This window comes from Podarcis gaigeae (assembly GCF_964106915.1).
Source record: "Podarcis gaigeae genome assembly, chromosome: 3".
Lineage (NCBI taxonomy): Eukaryota > Metazoa > Chordata > Lepidosauria > Squamata > Lacertidae > Podarcis > Podarcis gaigeae.
Window position 1 is genome coordinate 40,798,466 of NC_139680.1, and position 18,025 is coordinate 40,816,490.

The following is an 18,025-nucleotide window of genomic DNA, read 5'->3' on the forward strand; positions in this document are numbered from 1 at the left end:
ACAATATTTGAAACCAGTTTCCTTTTTCATAACCTAATAATTTGTTTTAAAATACCAAGCAAGTCTGTTCATCACCATGACCCAAGCGTCCTCCTTGACCATGTCCGCATGTGTATACTTGTCCTTTTTGGGAAAGAAACACGGAGTGAAATTTACAGAGCACCACCTAAAGGAGAGAGAGGAAAAGGTCCTTAACAATGTTACTTGAGCTGCATCATGAATTAACATTACTTATTATCATCACCATGAAGTAATATATAACGAACTAACAAAAGGAGCAGAGAAAATTCCAGTAATTAAACCATATTTTCTTCGGAAAAGGAAATGCTGAAAGGCGTGTACTTACGCTAACAAACCAACTGATGAGACTAGAGAAGATGCTGAGGCTGCTTGCTTTCCCACCCACACCAGCTATTGAGATTTAATGCCAGGTGTATTGAGAGAGGGTGGAAGAACAGAAGCAGGCAATGGGCTGTTTCTGCTTTGTAAGTCACAGAAAAAGAGGGAAAGAGGATGGAGGACAGAAGTGAAGCAAAGACACATGATCAACTAGGATTCTAAGATCTAAGACCTGGGACTAAGCCCTATATTTGCTTTGAAATAAATGCTTTGAAAGGGGGGGCTTGAGGGAGTTTACCATGCTAATCCAGCATGTTTTGAAGTGTATATATATTAATTACCTGTTTAATATAAACGCCATTCCTAGGAAAGAGATCCACCAACTCAGGATGATGTTTACTCTGTTGACCACCATGTCCCAAAGTAAAATTTATATTGTTTCCCCAGGTGTAGACATCTGTGGGATCTAACACAAAATCATGACTTCCATTTGAATCCTCATTCACATATGCACATGATGCATTATTTTAAATGTACTTCTACTTTCTGTTGAATGGATTCTTTCCAGATATCCTGCAAAACTAGGCAAAAGGCCTAGAAAACTCAAGACTATCAGTTTTTTTATTACAACAAAATTACATACCTGAGCATTTACACAGTTTAACTTAATCCCAACATTCTCAAGATATATATGGAAGAGAACTAAGTCAATGAACATAGCTTAAGCACCAACAAGCATGCATGTACACACACAATTTCAATAAATGTAGGTTCAACCTGCTGTTTTAAGGTACGATTTAGGCCCCTATGGATTCAGAGGAGAGGCAAACCCAGCATCCAACACCTAACATTGCACTGCACTTCATAAAACATACATTTTCTAAAATATAGCTTTTTTCTGCATGTTCAAAATATATTTATTTCTTCATGTTCAAATCTGTACAGTAAGTATCAGTAAGCATAATGATCCTCTTATGGTGACATACCTGTATTCTTAAAAATGACATGGGCTGGTCTGTCCTTCATTACAAGATCCAAAGCAGACAAGCCTTCTTTATCCTGCATATACAAGTTGACACCATGCTGAGAGCAAAGGGAGGAGAGAAAGAGGAGAGGAAGTGAAAACTGATAATCTGGTTTCTTTTCTTATTGCATCCATCTTCTAATCTAAATTAGCTCATTCATATTTTTATAGGTGTCTGAAACCTCCAATAGACTCATAAACTGAAGCACCATCCTGCCAAGACACAGGTATTATTGGTGAACAGTTTTATGTTTTGGTTGGGGATGAGGGACTCCCTCCAAAGATCAGATTCATAGTCTGAGGATAGAAGGGCGCTCCTTCTACCAGCTGAGGCACCTCTAGATATACCACCCAGTTCTCCTCAGATGGGTCTAATGTGTTATATGCTGTGAGCTGCCTTTGAAGACAGCTGATAGGCTAACTTTATGTAGGCACTGGGCACATATCTTGTTGAGCTTAAAGGGGTCCACTGACAAATGATCTGTGTAATTTTTTCTCAAACTTGGGTCCCCAGATGTGGTTGGACTACAACATCCATCATCCCTAGCTAGCAGGACTAGTAGAAAGGGACGATGGGAGTTAGTTGTAGTCCAACAACAGCTGAGGAGGCAATTGATCTATGAGAAAGATCCTGAGAGAGGCAAGCAAAGGCATGGCTCAGCTGAATGATCTGCTTCTCTCACAGGGCCTTCTGCCATCGAGTGCTCTATGGGAAGGAGCGTGCTAATTACGTGTTTATATGTATATATTTTTATTGCATTGCATTAATGTATTTCCTTATTTGTAAGCTGCCTTGGAATTATTTGGATAGCTAGGTAGCTCAGTTAGTTAGAGCATGTATCGTGAAAAGAGGGATATAAATAATTGTAACAAAAAAAGGAAGCTAGAACAATTCAAATTGTAGCTAGTTACATTTAAAGCCCTACACCAGCCTTGCCCAACCTGGTGCTCTTCAGATACATTGTACTACAATTCCCATCTGTCTCAGGAGGCACAACTGTGTTGTGAAATGCAGTCCAAAACATTTGGAGACCAGTTTAGAGGAGACTAACAATGAGAACCTAGAACTGTTCTTCAGCTGAAAACAACTTCAAATGGATCAAAAAGAAAACAATGAGACAAGCAGACAAAAACCTAGAGCAAACCTGAAGCCATCTGTAGTTCACCTTGCCTCCACCTTGCCTGCAATGGCAGGGAATGATTTGTTTTGACATCAGACTCAAGCATTACACAGAAGGCTTCCTATTAAGATTTCCCCCCTACATATTATTCAACAGAACAATCTAGTTTGATTTTATTTGAACAAACCATGACAACCTGATAAAAAGATATGTGCAACTGAAAGAATGACCACATGGGATTTGGCAGAAGTGGGCGGTATTCTATCAGCGCAAGGATTTTCACTTGTGGTTACTTTCCTTGCTTCTCCCCACATTCCCTCCCCAGGAGAAAGAACGTTCTGTTGCACAAGAATAAATGCTTGCACTAACATAAAGTTCACCTGAGCACTACACTGGGGTCCATCCAACTGCTTATATACAGTACAGTCTGATTTTGCTCAGCGCTTGGTTCCTAAAGTCATGAGGCCAAATGCATATTCATAACGGAACTATGAATTGCAAAATACCAACCTTCAGTAGCGACCACGCACAGTCTATATGACCATAGAAAATGCCACGGTGCAAAGCTGTCCATCCCGACTCCTTGTCTTTTGCCAACAAATCCACTCCATTTGTTTCTATCAGCCAGTCTAGCACCCCTTTCTTACCACAGGAAGAGGCAAGATGAAGGGCGTTCCTGCCAAAGATATCCTTGCTTGTTGCAGCATTGTAGCAGTGAGAAGTGAGGAAGGCCTTGATTTGGCCTTCACTCCCTTGAGTTATGACAGAAACGATATCCAAAGCATGCTGCAGTGATCGACACTTCAACGTACAGTCAGGCATCAAAGAACTCATCTTACGCTTTACTGCACTACTCCACTGTACAAGAGAAACCCCTGTAAAACACACACAAGGGAACTCTGCTTTGTGCCCCTTCTTCACAGGAAAATCATGATTTTCAGGTACAGTCTTTATTCAGCTGCAGAAAGCTGCCATGGGAATTATTGTGCTGTTAAGGCTTGGCACTTAAAAAAATAAATATTTTCATCGATATAAATTCAAGAGTTCATTTCTTTATCTACAAAATACCGTATTATAGTCAAGGAAGAAAAATTTCCAAAAGGCAATAAAGGTGTGAGGAGGGGGATTCCCCCTCCACACTGGCTAGTTCTTTCAGATATCCATAATTGCAAGGGAGATCTGCAAGAAGAGAAATGGGAGAAAAATGAGATTAGGAAACGTTCTGAATATCAGCAACTGTGTTTCAAGGATTTATTAATTAATTGATTGATTATTTTTTCCTGGCCTCCCTCTTAAAGGAGATGAGGGCAGCAAAGAATGGATAAAACAAAAACAAAACAACATCTTAAACAATTCCAATACAGATGCAAATTGGGAATTTATGTGAAACTCCACTCTGCCGCCATCCCTCACTGGCAAAGAGAATACTATGTTAATTGTGCTAGAGCAAACAGACATCACATTGACATTTTATTTTCAACTACGCCAGATACAGGAGGAAGCACAAAACATTTCGATAGAAAATTGAAACTCTGAACTGGATTTCTAAGACCAGAAAGATGTCCTGTGTTCTGCAGACACTTCATTTTTTACCATTACACCTACCCCTCTCCCCCATCTCTTTGGAAGCCCTCACCCTTCAAGCATTTTCTTGCACCACCCTAGCAATAACTAAATCATTCAGACACACAAGCTATGCCTGCTTCTTCTTCGTGAGCCCTCTCCATGGGAGGTCTGGAGGGGGGGGGGGCAACACAAGAACAGGACTTTTCTGTAGTGGCTTGCCGTTTGTGGAATGCTCTCCCCAGAGAGGCTCACATGGTTCCATCTTTATATACCTTTAGGCGCCAGACAAAAACTATTATTTATAACCAGGCCTTTGGCCTTTAATTATCTGTGACAGTGACCTTTCAGAAGTGGGATGTTTTTAATGCATTTCTCTTTCCTCTTGGTTTGAAAGCACAGTATCAATGTGGGGCTCATTGTCTGTGTTTGACTGTAAGTCGCTTTGGGTTGCTCTGAGCAAGATAAGGTGACTGACAAATTTAATAAATAATAACATAATAAGTACGAACACATTTTTTTTCTTAAAAAATATATATGGAAATAAACAAGATTTAAACTACATGCTTCTATTCTATTATACATACATTTAAGTATATTTAATCTTTGTCCCAGGTACTACATATTCACTAACTAATTTACTGACATATTATATGAACTTGCTTTTGGAGATATACTACATCCATACCTTGTTTGCATTTTTATGTTCTCAAGTTAACTTTGTTCATCACTGCACTGTTCAAAATTTTCATAAATCACATGATGCTCAGGCAATATTAACTCTATCTCCCCCTTCCAACTTTGGCTTTCAGACTTGAGCAACAAGTGACATACATATAACTGAACATACAACTGAACTTATAGAAAACAGAAAGTAAATCCATCTCAGTATCTTATGCTTTAATTGCTTTAATAAAGTATCTCACTCTATGACTCCTAAGTCTCAATAATGTTTAATTTGTTTCAAAAAAGATACTGTACAGCTGGATCAAGTTCATAAATGGACAACTAAAATGATCAAGGGGTGAAACAAGTTCCCTATGATGCAAAGTTACAACATTTGGGGATTCTTAATTGAAAAAAGAAACAAATAAGGAGGGGCATGATAGAAAGGCAAAGATGATGCACAGTATGGAGAAAACAGATAGGGAGTTTTTTCTTCCTCTCTCACTATTAGAATTCAAGGATATCCAATGAAGCTGAATGTTGAGTGATTTAGGGCAGACAAAACAAAGTACCAAGGAAGCTGCCTTATACCTAGTCAGACCACTGGTCCATCAGTGGCTCTCCTGGGTTTCTGACAGAGGTCTCTCTCAGCCCTACCTAGGGATGCTGAGGATTGAACCTGGGACCTTCTGTATGCAAAGCAGATGCTCTAATACTGAGCTATGGCTCTTCCTTCAAGCACTTCTTCACACAGTGCTCAGCTAAACAACCACAGGATATAGTCATGGACACCAACATGGACGGATTTGGAAGAACATGATGGCTATGTTCTGCCCCTACTGTTGGAGGCAGTATCCCTCTGAATACCAGTTTTCATGTAGAAGAAACAAAAATTCAAATGCTGAATTAAAATTGAGTGACCAAAACTGCAAAGCAATCAAGAGGCTATAGCCAGACATGTAACAGAAATAGACTCTAACTAGGGACTTTTCTTACTTGCTCATTACCAGCAGTTGTGGCTTGGTGCCTGATGCAACTCATCATCATATTTGTTTCAAGTTTTATATGGTCTCTGACTTGCCCTGCCTCATATTTCACACACTCGTGTCCATTTTTAAATATGACACCAGCATGTAAACACACACACACACACACACACACACAGTACCCATATGGGATTTCATGCAATTGGTGTTCTATTTAAACTAAGGTGCCTATGCACATGTAGACACCTACAAACAGGTTTAAATGTGACACTAAGTACATAAACCTCACACGGGTAATGTTTTCTTTATGCTTCTTTATATGCCTGGCCTCATGTTTAATCAGGCAAAAAGGACTTGGGCTAAAACCTGTTCTTTTTCATTTTTGAAGTGATATGTGTGCTTACTGATTGCATTTCACAAGAACCTGCCTTCACTACTTTTTAATGTTAAAGTGTACTTGCAGATGAAGTTGCTCTGTGCAACACCTGTCTGTGAGATACCTGTACCCCCACACCCTGTTAGCCACTACACTAGCCAGCTCTCAAATTATGTAGGCATGTTGTTGGCATCCATCTGTCTTGAGAGACAATGGAAGAGTGCACCAACGGGGGTAAATTCAAACTGCTGGAGAGTTACAGTGCCTACTGTTGCTGTAGAGACCAATATGGGAGAGAGATGCTTTATTGCAGCTGGAACAGATGAAGGTGTCCAGTTTCACTGTTACAGATGCACCATGGCATTTTTTTTCTCTGCTCTTCTCCCTGTGGTCATGTAGGCTTATATGTATTTATTTATAAAATTATAAACCACTTGATTAAAAAAAATCCATGGGCAATGTAGAAATAACATTATATATAAGCACGGCTAAGATAAATTTTGGTAATTTTCACTACAAACTCTCAAACCTCATAATTAGTGTTGATTTGGAAATATTTCACCCCATCAACTATGATATTTTCAAAGAACCACTGAGTCTTATCATCCTATTAGAGGAAAAGGGCAGAATATCAAATATTGGTTATATAACCATCAAATACTTGAAGTGGAACCAAACTATCAAATACCAAAGACAGCCTGTCAATTTGCAATTAATGATATTGTATATTAATAATTCACACACACTCTGTAACATCTGCAGCAGTAAGATTTTATCACTTATTTCAATGGCTGTCAAGTTAAAACTTAAATGCCTCCCTTTCAAAACTATACTTCTCATTAGGGGGGGGGGGGGAGTTTGAAGGGACAAAACATACAGCTAATGTATTGTAACTGCCAAACTCCACAAACCAAAAGTGGGTTAGCAGCACTTATTTAACTTGTTGAGTTGACAGTAAAGGGCACAGAGGGAACAAACTGGAAGGCAGGACAACATTAGTCAGAGTACTATTTAGGAACTTGCTATAAAAAAGTAAACTGCTGACATCATGAAGCATTTTTGACTCAGCAGTTCTCTCTTATCTGTTGCTTCACAGGTTGTGTAATAGTGATAGACAAATTCAACATGCAAATGTTGACTCATATATCTGTTTCACTGTAAGCCAGCCTGCATTCCTTGCCAATGAGGTGGGCAATAGGTTATTATTTAACAGTAATATATCCACATGTCATGGAAATGAGCACAAAACTAAAAATCTCTAGGTAAGACACATCAAAAAGAAATCTTAATACAAAGCAGAATTCAAGGGATCATGAACATTAAAATGAAAATGACTATCCAAGCAGATCAGGTCATGGGGGGGGGATACAAGAAAGCTGAATTCCAGCATTTACTGGAAAGTTATGATTCATCTCAAATATGTTCAACACCAGATGCTTCCAAAAGGTAGGAAAGTGTGCATCTAATAATTTAACAAAATACAGGTAATCTCCTACATTGACAGAAGATGTATAACTGAAGCCATACTATCCATGTTCAGAAAAGCCTGTTGTAATTGGTGCACCAACTGAAGCTGGACATAGGCACTCTTAGCCATTAAAGTCACTTGGGACACAAATGTCAATAATGTTCTAGGAACAACCTGCAAACTACAAACCTCCAAGGGGAGGTAATATGGTAATAGGAAAAAAACAGGAGTGGCCAGTCATGCAAGAAAGACTAGAATCATTTATTTGTTCTAATGTCAAACAACAGTATGCTATGTACCAGCCCTACAGTCCTTTCCACCCATTAAAGGAGAGAACCCAATTTAAAGTGTCAACAACCATGTAACACAACAATATAAGCAGGCATTGGCACAGACTCTACCCCCCCCCACAACCCCCAGATGTCCACAAACAACAGCAAGGGTACAGTGAGGAGACTGTGAACAAAGAAGTCTCTGATCAAACCCGAGGCCATTGCAGATCCCAGAAGTCAAAAAGCAATACCAAATAGCTTCTATCAATGCAAGCTCTTGTCCTATAGAAGAAGCACTCTGGAGGAAGAGATATGGTTCACTAGTAAAACATGTGGTTTCCATACAAAAGGTACCAGGTTCAATCCCTGGCATCTCCAGGTAGGACCGAGAGAGGCTGCCATTTGAAAACCTGTAAAGTTGCTGCCAGTCAGTGTAGGCAATTCTGAGCTAGAAAGACCTCCAGTTTCATTCAGTACAGGGCAGCATCCTATGTTTCCTTAAGGCTGAATTCTCAGTAGTTATTAGTGCACTTGCTTATATGGCTTATGTTATGCTTCCTTCAGATTGCTTGCTCAGTTGAGCTGCCAACTTGGAAGAAGTAGAATCTTGGATTGGACATGCTTACAGTATTAAATTCTCTACTCCTTTCTTCTCATGCTTTTAGGCTTTTGACTAGGGAATAATCAAGTAGCTAAGGTTTGCCTTTAGTCCTTTGAATATTCAAGTTCAATAAAAAGGAGACTTCAAAAAATCAGCACGATATCTTCATTCCCAAGGAGTTATTTTTAAATCACTCCTCTGAAACCACCACTACAACTGAGCTGCTACTCTCAAGACATTCTGAATTACAATTCTCATCATTTCTACTGGCTAAACTGGCAGGAACTGAGAGATGGAGTCCACCATGCATGGAGTGCACAAGGTTTGGGGGAAGGCCATTGTAAGGAGCAGTTGAAAATAGCTTAAGAGGAAATAGACAAGGTGTGCAGGGGGATACAGAAAAACGCTGGTTTGATGTCATTGTCTCCAAATTTGCATTTAATCACTACCACCCCATCACTACTTGGGCAAGGTGCTAGATAAGGTGGTAGTGGGATAGCTTCATGCATGCTTAGAAGAAACAGTGTATCTAGACCCGTGGTTCCCAATGTGGGGCACACACCCCACAGGGGGGCAATTTGATTTTTAAGGGGGACAATTTGAGAATGAGTTATTAATAGTTAATGGCCTTTTAGGCTTCCTCCATGTGAATAGGAGTTCACTTTTTGAATAATAAGAATTATATGTCATGGGGGGGGGATCAGGATTTTAGAGATGCTTAAGTGAGGCAAGGCCAAAAAAAGGTTGGGAACCACTGATCTAGACCCATTTAAATCTGCATTCAGTCCTGGTTTTGCAATCAAAACTGCCTTGGTCACCAGGTTAATGGCATTTGTTAGGGAAGTGGACAACCCTATTGATATCAATACCCTGCTCTAGATGAGTTGCACCCCCCCTGGAAGAGCAGGTTTGTGGTTTGCAGGTCGCTTCTAGAACCATTATGGACATTTGTGTCCTAAGTGACTTTAATGGCTAAGAGTGCTTATGTCCAGCTTCAGTTGGTGCACCAATTACAACAGGCTTTTCTGAACAGGGATAGCATGGCTTCAGGTATCCATTCTCTGTCAACTTCCAGAATAGACCATTGTAATGTACTTGATGTGGACCTGCTGCCAGATGCTGCAGTCAATGTATTGATGTGAGAGCAAGTTGGACATGTATAACTTTTATTCTTCAACTGACTGCGAGTCCAATTCAAGGTCCAATTCCATAAAAATCAATTATCAATGCAATATTAAAACAACAAAAAATAAAATAAAACAATGAAACGTCATAATTCATTAACAGACTTGGGGTATCTTGTGAACATTTCAGAGCTGATGTACACAATCAAGATTTAGAGGCTGAACTCTGCCTATACAACCAAGAACATTAGATTCCTTTTGCTCACTGTATTGTCAGTACTTTTCTTTCTAAGCTGTACATTCCATTAAACAGAGATGACCTGCTCTGCTAGTGTGTACGCAATAAATTATCCCACAATCAAAGTAAGGAGAGCAAGGTGTTCCTGACCTAGACAGTGTAAACATTCAAGGGGAAGGTGTCCTCAGCATTATCAGTCAGAAATAAACTGTCATGCAAAACGGCCTTCAGCATGTTGCCCTTGGAACCAATGAAAGCAACACTACCCAATGGAGTTTTGCAGCAGAGTTCAAATTACAAATCCTATTAGCAAAATGTTAAGGAACCACAGGGCACAGTAGTGGCCCTGAAAGTAAATCCTGCAAACTAGGTGAAGAAGCATCCAGAAAATGTATTTCCATATACAATTTATTTTTTTTTTTTGGGGGGGGGAGAGAGAGAGAGACGAGGGCCTCTTTTCCCCTATATAAAAATACAGGTGACCAGCTTCAGTTTTCCTGAAGTGTGTGTGTGTCCCACCCCACAGATTGCCATATTTTATTTTTCGGGCAGAGCTTCTGCAGTCTGGGAAAAAAAACAACTGCATGGCGAGGAGAAATGCAATCGGTGCAGCTCTTCCGTTCAACGCCTGCCCATACTGGGGCCGTCTGCACCTGTTGAATTCCTACCTGCCATGCAGCTGGCCAGAAGCCCCCAGGCCACTGCCTGGGCGAGGGTCGTAGGTGGTGGGGTGGGAGGCTGGGGGACGAAGTCGGGACGTTATTTCATGCCTGCCTTCCCTCCCACCGCCGCCCTCTTCCCCCCCCACCTGAGTCTCTCCCCCCCCCCCCCGCGCAGCTCCTCCCCCCTCACCAGTCGCTAGATGAATGGGCTGGGACGGTCGCAAGAGGACACGCGCTGGGGGCCGCGCAAGCTCATCCTCAGTGTCTCCGAAGGGCTCTGGGCCGAGCCAGGGCGACTGACGGCGGAGGGGAGAGAGCGGAGCCCAAGGCAGCCAGGAAAGGAATCGGCCACGGCTGCAAAACCCTCACAGGAGGAGACGGAACAGGGCAGGTTGAGGACAGCGGAGCAAAGGAGCGCGCGATTGGGCGAAGCGCTGAGTATCGCGAGCGCCTATTGGCCGGCGGGAGCCAACGCTCCGGCTTCTGCTTCGGGAGCCAGAAGCTGTAAGGGGCTGACGCGCAATAGGCCCTCTCCGGGCAGGAGGGCGGGCGAAGAGTTCCCCAGGAGGAGAAAGGGCTGAGGGACGGCTTCCCTCGCCGAGTCGCCGCCGCTGCAACCGGTTGGGTTGCAAGCGAAGCGTGCGGCGCCGGCTGTTTCCCCCGAAGCGAAGCCCCTTTAAATAGCTTTAAACTGCCCCGGGCGAAGCAGCAATTCGGAGAGAACGCAGCCCTGTGCGTGTTTGCTCAGGTGCGGAGTCTGTCAAAAGGCGACTTGCTCTTCAGGCTTGGGCTCTAGTGAAGCACTTTCGCCGTTTGATGCGAAGCCGCCCCTTCTTCTTTCAATGGGTGTCGCCTCAGGAAAACTGCGCACCCCTCCTGTCTTATGTCCCCTCAGGAGTAAGACCTCCCCCCACCACCACCACCACACACACAGGGTTCAAATCAAGGTGCAGAGAGAGGATTGCAAACTTCCACTAGCTCGAAGGAAACCACGAAGACTAACCTTAGGAGCTATAAAACACTGCTAATTTTAACCGGACTTCTTTGGTGACCTTCTTGGGGGGGGAAGATGACTCATGCAAAATGCGGACTGCATTTGTAGAAGGAAATCGTTGGTGGCACACAGCGACCACACCCTCAAGCTTTTGGTGTTGAGCCCCGGCAACAGCTTTTGAAAAGGCTAACGAGAAAATGAGGAGATAGGGAGTGTTTCTGAGGTCAGAATTAGCACTGGGGTATAGAAGAACAGACTGTGGAAACAGATCTGAAAAATGAAGCGTCTGTGTATAGCATCAGAGGTGCTTTTCCGATGGCTTTAAAAGACCCGTTTCAGCTATTTCGGTAATCTTTGTTCAAGGTTAAAAAAATATATAGTACAATAGATATCAAGCCATGGCGAAAATCACTGGGGTGATAATTATTTTTGTTTTTATATGCAGAAAGACATGCACAGAGCAACTCGTTTCATGCCATAGACCGCATTACTGGGAAACCAGAGAGCATTTTAGGTTAATGCACAACTCTGGAAGAATCCCTCATTCCTTGATGACTTTGCAGGCGAATGTGTGAACGGATTTATCTTACGCAGCTTATCTTTTCAGCAGTGCCAATTGCTGTGATATTAAAATCAAAGCTATAGTGGCACACTTGGATCAGTCCCATGCATGTACATCACTTCCTTCAATAAAGCCTATTAATTTTGGCCAATGCTGTTGATTAAAGCTAAATCAATCTAGATTTATTTATGTAAATAGAAAAGGGAAGATTTGATGTCTTGTTTTCCTAAGTAAATAAATACTGTTCATTTTACTGTTCAAATTTCATACCTCTCAGTGAAGATATCAGCCACACCTGCATATATGATCATTCACCCTCCAGCATTTTTATTATTTTTAATTTATAATTCCCTGTCATCTTTTGGATCAGAAGAGGCCCAGCCTCCGGCCAAGAAATCCCACTGTTGTTTATGTTAAAAAAAATGGGGCTAATCAGAGTTTTCAAGGCTAATAAGGTAAGGAAGAATCTTCGTAGATGCTCAAGCAATTAGTAAGGGAAAATTCACTTTTTTGCCACTAGATGTCACTATTGAGATATAGGTCCTCAAATTCACTGTTGATGAAACACACCAGAGTGTTTGGAATTGTTAAAAATGCTTTTTAAAAGTACTGTACCTGTTTTCCACTTTTAGGTGCAGAACTAAAGTTAGATGCTATGGGGGGGACCCAGCAAAATACAGTATTAAATTTATGAACACATTTAATTTGCCATTCCAGCATATATTGAAAAAAGTGGCCTTTCCTGTTAGCACCATACTCATGCTAACGTTGCAATGTTTGCCACTTAACCACTTCTCTGCAACCATACTTGCTGAGCTAGCTCAAAAGGATGAAAGCATCTCAATTTCCCCTGTCACAAAATATTATAGATTGAGGGTTGGGAAATGTGATATATCCACACAAGAGAAGCATTAGCTTGAGAAAAGGTCCTCTGAATCCTACACAATAGATTAATAACTGCACAGATATTACATGAAGACAACCTGAAGGAGTTGCCTTCAGTTGTGCAATTCTTTATCTCCTTGATAAAGATGTCGGATGTCAAGGAGATAAAGAATTACACAACTGAAGGCAACCCTGTATCAAAAGGTTTGTAATGCTCTATGTTTTCAGTATGCTATAAGCTGCCCAGTGGGCGGGGTATAAAGAAAATCATTATCATCTTAACAGGAATATGGAGATGTCTGGGAGAGTGGGAATTACTTTTGTTAATTCATGGATCCAATTAACACTAGTGCATACTATATCAATATCTGGCCAATGTGACAACAATAATTGGCCCAGTGAGATGGAATGAATTATGACCAGCAATAAAAACCACAGACTCAGAATTGTAACTGAAATGAATCAGTCATTTTACTGGTGTAAAATGCTTTGAGACAATAATGATATTAACATCCTCACTGATGACTTTCAAGTGTTGCTCGGATATCTTTTTATGCTGACAGACCTATGCAGTTGTCCAAACTTTCTTGATCAGCCAGTCATTTTAATTCTTATTTTAATTTTTTGTAGTCTATATTTTTTATTGTATATACTGTTATATGCTGCCTTGGTATTTTATTTAAGTTGGCAGCAAGCAAATATTATAATAAATAAATATGACATTGCATGAAATAAAGCAACTTAAAACAATATGGTAGAAAATAATATATGTATGGTTTAATAATAAGAGTAAATCATTAGTTTAAAAAGGGCAATTGCATTAACAAAGCAATCAAAGTCACTAACATTGTTAAAACAGTCTCCAAAAGCCCTCACCCCATCTAGTTGTGAAATAGAAGTTATAAATTCACAAGCATATCCGCAGGTTGGAATAAAGTTCACAGTTACCAGGCTGGGGCAATATGTATTATGCTCTTTGCCTAAGCAGAGCAGAACGGACTAGCCAGCAGGTTGCAGGAAGGAGTGTGAGGAGACAGAAAATTATTCTCTATACACTCTATATTGATCAGGAACTGATCCAGGAGATGGACTTTCCCATCTTTAGCATTAATGCCATTCTTAATGTGGCCCCAAGACTATGAATTGCCAAAATCAAGCGGGAATGAGACTAATGTAACAGGGACCCTTGCTTGATCACAAGGCAACTGTGACACACAGCAGCGCTGATTTTCCAAAACATGCCATGGTTTCTCCTTTGTTTTGGTTTCATGGCTGTTGCTTCTTCAGGTAGATAAGATCTCATAATGCTGACAACCTTGGGTTACCTTCCAATCATATCATCCTGAAGGATGCCAAGGTCTCACGTAACCAGCAGTGAAGTTGACTAAGCGGCACAAAAGTGACAGAGAGTTACACATGCCATCTATTTCATGGCTGCTGTACTGTGTGCTTGAAGTTCGCTGTAGTTTCAGATTCTAGAGGCCTAGCAAGGTCCATTTTAACAACTTTCAACTGCATATGTTTAGGACCCAGCTGTAACAAGATACATAGTGAGCTTCCTGACCCTTTTGGCATAGTGTGCATGCTCGTCTTTCTAATTACTCCTTGCTGAACATCTGCCCAGGAATGCTGTTGAGTCTTGAATAATTTTCCATCACCTCTCTGCACCACTCATATTTCACCTGTTCTCTGCTGTGTTGTGCCCCTAGCTGTACAGATGGAATTGGACTGAATTAGGGAAGTCCCAGGACGTAACATGATCCTGGGTGATCATACCATCAGTGTCATTCATTTAAGTACATAGGGCTTAATTTTTGCAAAAATGCTTTTATGGCACGTTCATTTTGAGGCAATTAAAATTTAGTTTTCGATCACCCACTGTGGTGGATGACCCTTGCAGTGGCGTAGCGTGGGGGTGCAGGGGGGGCCGGCCGCACTGGGCGCAACATCTGGGGGTTAGGGGGCGCAAATCCATGGGTTAGGGGGCGCAAATTGCTTGCCTTGCCCCAGGTGCTGATAACCCACGCTACGCCACTGGACCCTTGCTCCGAAAAGCGTGGTCAAAATTAAAGGGTTCAGGAACTCAGACAGGACCAAATTTCATGAAATCATACACAAACTTTACTAAAACTAAACTCTACAGGAGGGAAAAGCTCCAAATAATTACACAGATTAAAATAGCTCAGAAGGTAAGAAAACAACAAACACTAACTTATCCAGCTAATTAACATAAACGCTTACACTTAAATCTCAGTAGGCAGAGCAACAGAACAAGATGCTGTCAAAAGCCCAAATAGACGCTGACCTCGGCTTTCCCGCAAATCCAGGTTTTATGGGAATTTAGACCATGGGTGCTCACCTCCTCCACCCAATTATCTTGTGACACTGGCCTTGAAGCCTTAACAGGAGACAGCTGCATGTAAGCTCATTATTTCTGAGATTCTAAGGCATTCCCATAAACCAGTCTTAAATGGGCGACATCACCACACCCACATGAGGTTGCTATCACGTAATAAAAGTATGCATAAATATCAGGATTACTGTATTAAGATTAAATCTTACTATAAAAAGGCTGCTTACCTGTGATAATTTTAATCCTGCCCCCGCCGTTAAACGTATTCACTCAGCTTCAACTTTATGCCCACAGAAATAACTGACCTCTAAATGCTTTTAATAAGCTAACAAATAACCGTCTTCGTATATGCAGATCAGGCAAGATTAAAAAAAACACAACGTTGTGGTATTGCCTTTTGTACATCTCATGTAAGGATAGATTCTTCTATTAATTTAAGAATTTTCTAGGTGGTCAATCGAATGATTTCAAAATTAAATGGCCGCTGGTCAATATAGGCAAGTCTGTTACCAACAGGGAACCATTATTTGTTCTAGCAGTGAGTAAGTTATAGACTAATTGTTTTGAACTGAAACTGCCAAAGGGATTTATTATTATTTAAATGGTATGGGGAAACTCTGCAATTTTAAGTTTTTAACAAATGTGAAAATGTATCTGCTGAACAAAGGTCTTTGATTATCTTGTTTGTTTCTGAAAGTTACATTGTAATAGCCATTGACTACAAACAATAATGTCATGGGAGTTGACCTATGTCACTCTCTAATTTTGTCCCCAGGTAGAGAATTTATTGAATAAAAACACAGACAATATTCAAGCAAGAACAATACCCTTTCTAAAATTTGACTCTACTGCAGTAAAGGTCAGTCCCATAAAGTAATGGGATGTTGTGTCACAAACATCTGCCATATGGGGATAATAATAGGAGGGACTGTTGTGTGAAAAACTGAGATAGCATGAAACACTGTACATATACTCTAAAGTGGTGTGCAATTGCTTAATATTGGTATTATTACTAACACACATTCCCAGCTGAGAAATAGGGTTTGTTTGTGTGTGTGTGTGTGTGTGTGTATTTGCATACCATACAAAGAGAGAAACAAACTTTGTCATCAGTATAACAATACTAGGAAAACACTATGTGATTCAAGATTATGGGTTGATTCCTTTAATCACCTAGACCAAAATTTGTACATATAGGTAGGTATGTCATCACATTATCTAGAGCAGATCCAAGTTGGAATAATGGTTTGAATAACTAGATGCCAGCATAAGATGATGATGATGATGATTTTAACAGAGCGAGTGTTAAAGCTTTAATTACCAATACTTCAGAGGAATCTGGGGGGAAATGCTTCCGATTTATGATTGCCATCATTCAGTCCTCTGTGATTTCCTGAGCTCTCCATTCCACAGAATAAAAGGCAAAAACCTCCCACTCTTACAAGGTTCCCCAGATGCAAGTAGAATGTGTCATGCATTAAAGTATTTTCTTCATTTCAGTGAAATGTTCTTTTATCAATTACTTTAATTCCTCATCTCTACCTCATTTGCCCAATGAAAAAGATTTTTCAGCAAGAGCATTTACTCTTATTTCCCGGAGTGTTTGGGGCATAGGAGGTAGCTGCAGCAGAAAGGGGTTTTAGAAAAATCCCTTTGGCACTTTTGCACAGGTAAGCCAAGAAGCAAGACCATTCAGAATTAAGGAATCGGCAGAACTAAATTCAGGAGGTCAGCTCATTAGCAACGCTGCTTCAGCACATGGAACAACAGGCTGCCGTTAGAGATGGAGCTTTAAAAAAATGGCTTAATTAGTGTGGGCATGATAAATGGTCTTTGCAAACATGCTATATTTAAAAAGAGCAAAGAATGCAAACCCATATGTGGAGGTAATGAGCCACAGACAGCCCTTCTCTCCCACCTACAGTGGCCCCTTTCATTTTGGTACCAATGCATATAGATTCTTAGTTTACCCTTGGAGCCATCATTTAGAGGTAGAGTGCAGGCTTTGCATGCAAAAAGCCTGACTTTTGATCCCTAGCATCTCTAGGTAGGTCTGAGAAAACACTCAGGCTTGGAACCCCGAAGAGCAGAGCCGCTGCCTTTCAGTGTATTTAATACTGAACTACGTGAACCAATTTTGTCAGGAAAATGTTTGGACCTTAGTGTCTGCTGTGGGGTGCTTGTACCTTTCATTAAAGTAGCTCAGGAAAGAGATGCTTTTCCTATTTATTTTCTATCATGATGGTTGTGCTGGTCTGCTTGGTCCCAAAGTGGCACCACATTGTTCTGAGTCACTCCTGATGGCATGAAACTGTTGAAAAGAATTAAGCTCCAAATAGTTTTAATAATAATAATAATAATAATAATAATAATAATAATGTGTAGTGTTGCCAACTTGTAGTTCCAAGTTATAAAAGATCTGTATTATTTGCATTATTGTACAGTCATACCTTGGTTTTCAAACAGCTTAGTTCTCAAACGTTTTGGCTCCCGAATGCTGCAAACCTGGAAGTGAGTGTTCTGATTTGAGAACTATTTTTGGAAGCCAATTGGAAGCCACACCCTGGTTTCTGAACGTTTTGGAAGTCAAGGAGACTTCCAGAATGGATTCCGTTTGAGAACCAAGGTATGACTGTACTTTTATTCTTGTATTGTTCTTTTTATCTATCTTTTGTTTTTGATAGCAAACCAGTGTGAATGGGCATTTGCCTAGAAAAGCAGCCTAAGAACATTTAAAATTTTCTTTACTTATTTATTTTAACCAGATTTATATAGCACTTAATCCATAAAA

General features: G+C 40.7%; 1 protein-coding gene and 1 long non-coding RNA gene across 2 annotated transcripts in view; one reads left to right on the forward strand and one right to left on the reverse strand.

Annotated features, from left to right (window-relative positions):
- The window catches only part of IBTK (inhibitor of Bruton tyrosine kinase), a 43,922-nt gene extending 33,059 nt beyond the window's left edge, over window positions 1–10,863 (reverse strand). The window contains exons 1-5 of the mRNA XM_083729932.1: window positions 10,631–10,863; window positions 2,995–3,663; window positions 1,326–1,422; window positions 681–805; window positions 56–166 (exon numbers count right to left, since the gene is read on the reverse strand). Coding sequence (XP_083586058.1) covers window positions 56–166; window positions 681–805; window positions 1,326–1,422; window positions 2,995–3,318 — 657 coding nt within the window. The 5' untranslated portion in view covers window positions 3,319–3,663; window positions 10,631–10,863. The remainder of the gene's footprint in view (window positions 1–55; window positions 167–680; window positions 806–1,325; window positions 1,423–2,994; window positions 3,664–10,630) is intronic.
- Window positions 10,864–11,375: 512 nt separating this feature from the next.
- Window positions 11,376–12,142, forward strand: LOC310840854. The gene is made up of 2 exons (XR_014562210.1): window positions 11,376–11,781; window positions 11,880–12,142. It is a non-coding gene; the product is annotated as an uncharacterized lncRNA (long non-coding RNA).
- The last annotated feature ends 5,883 nt before the right edge of the window (window positions 12,143–18,025 follow it).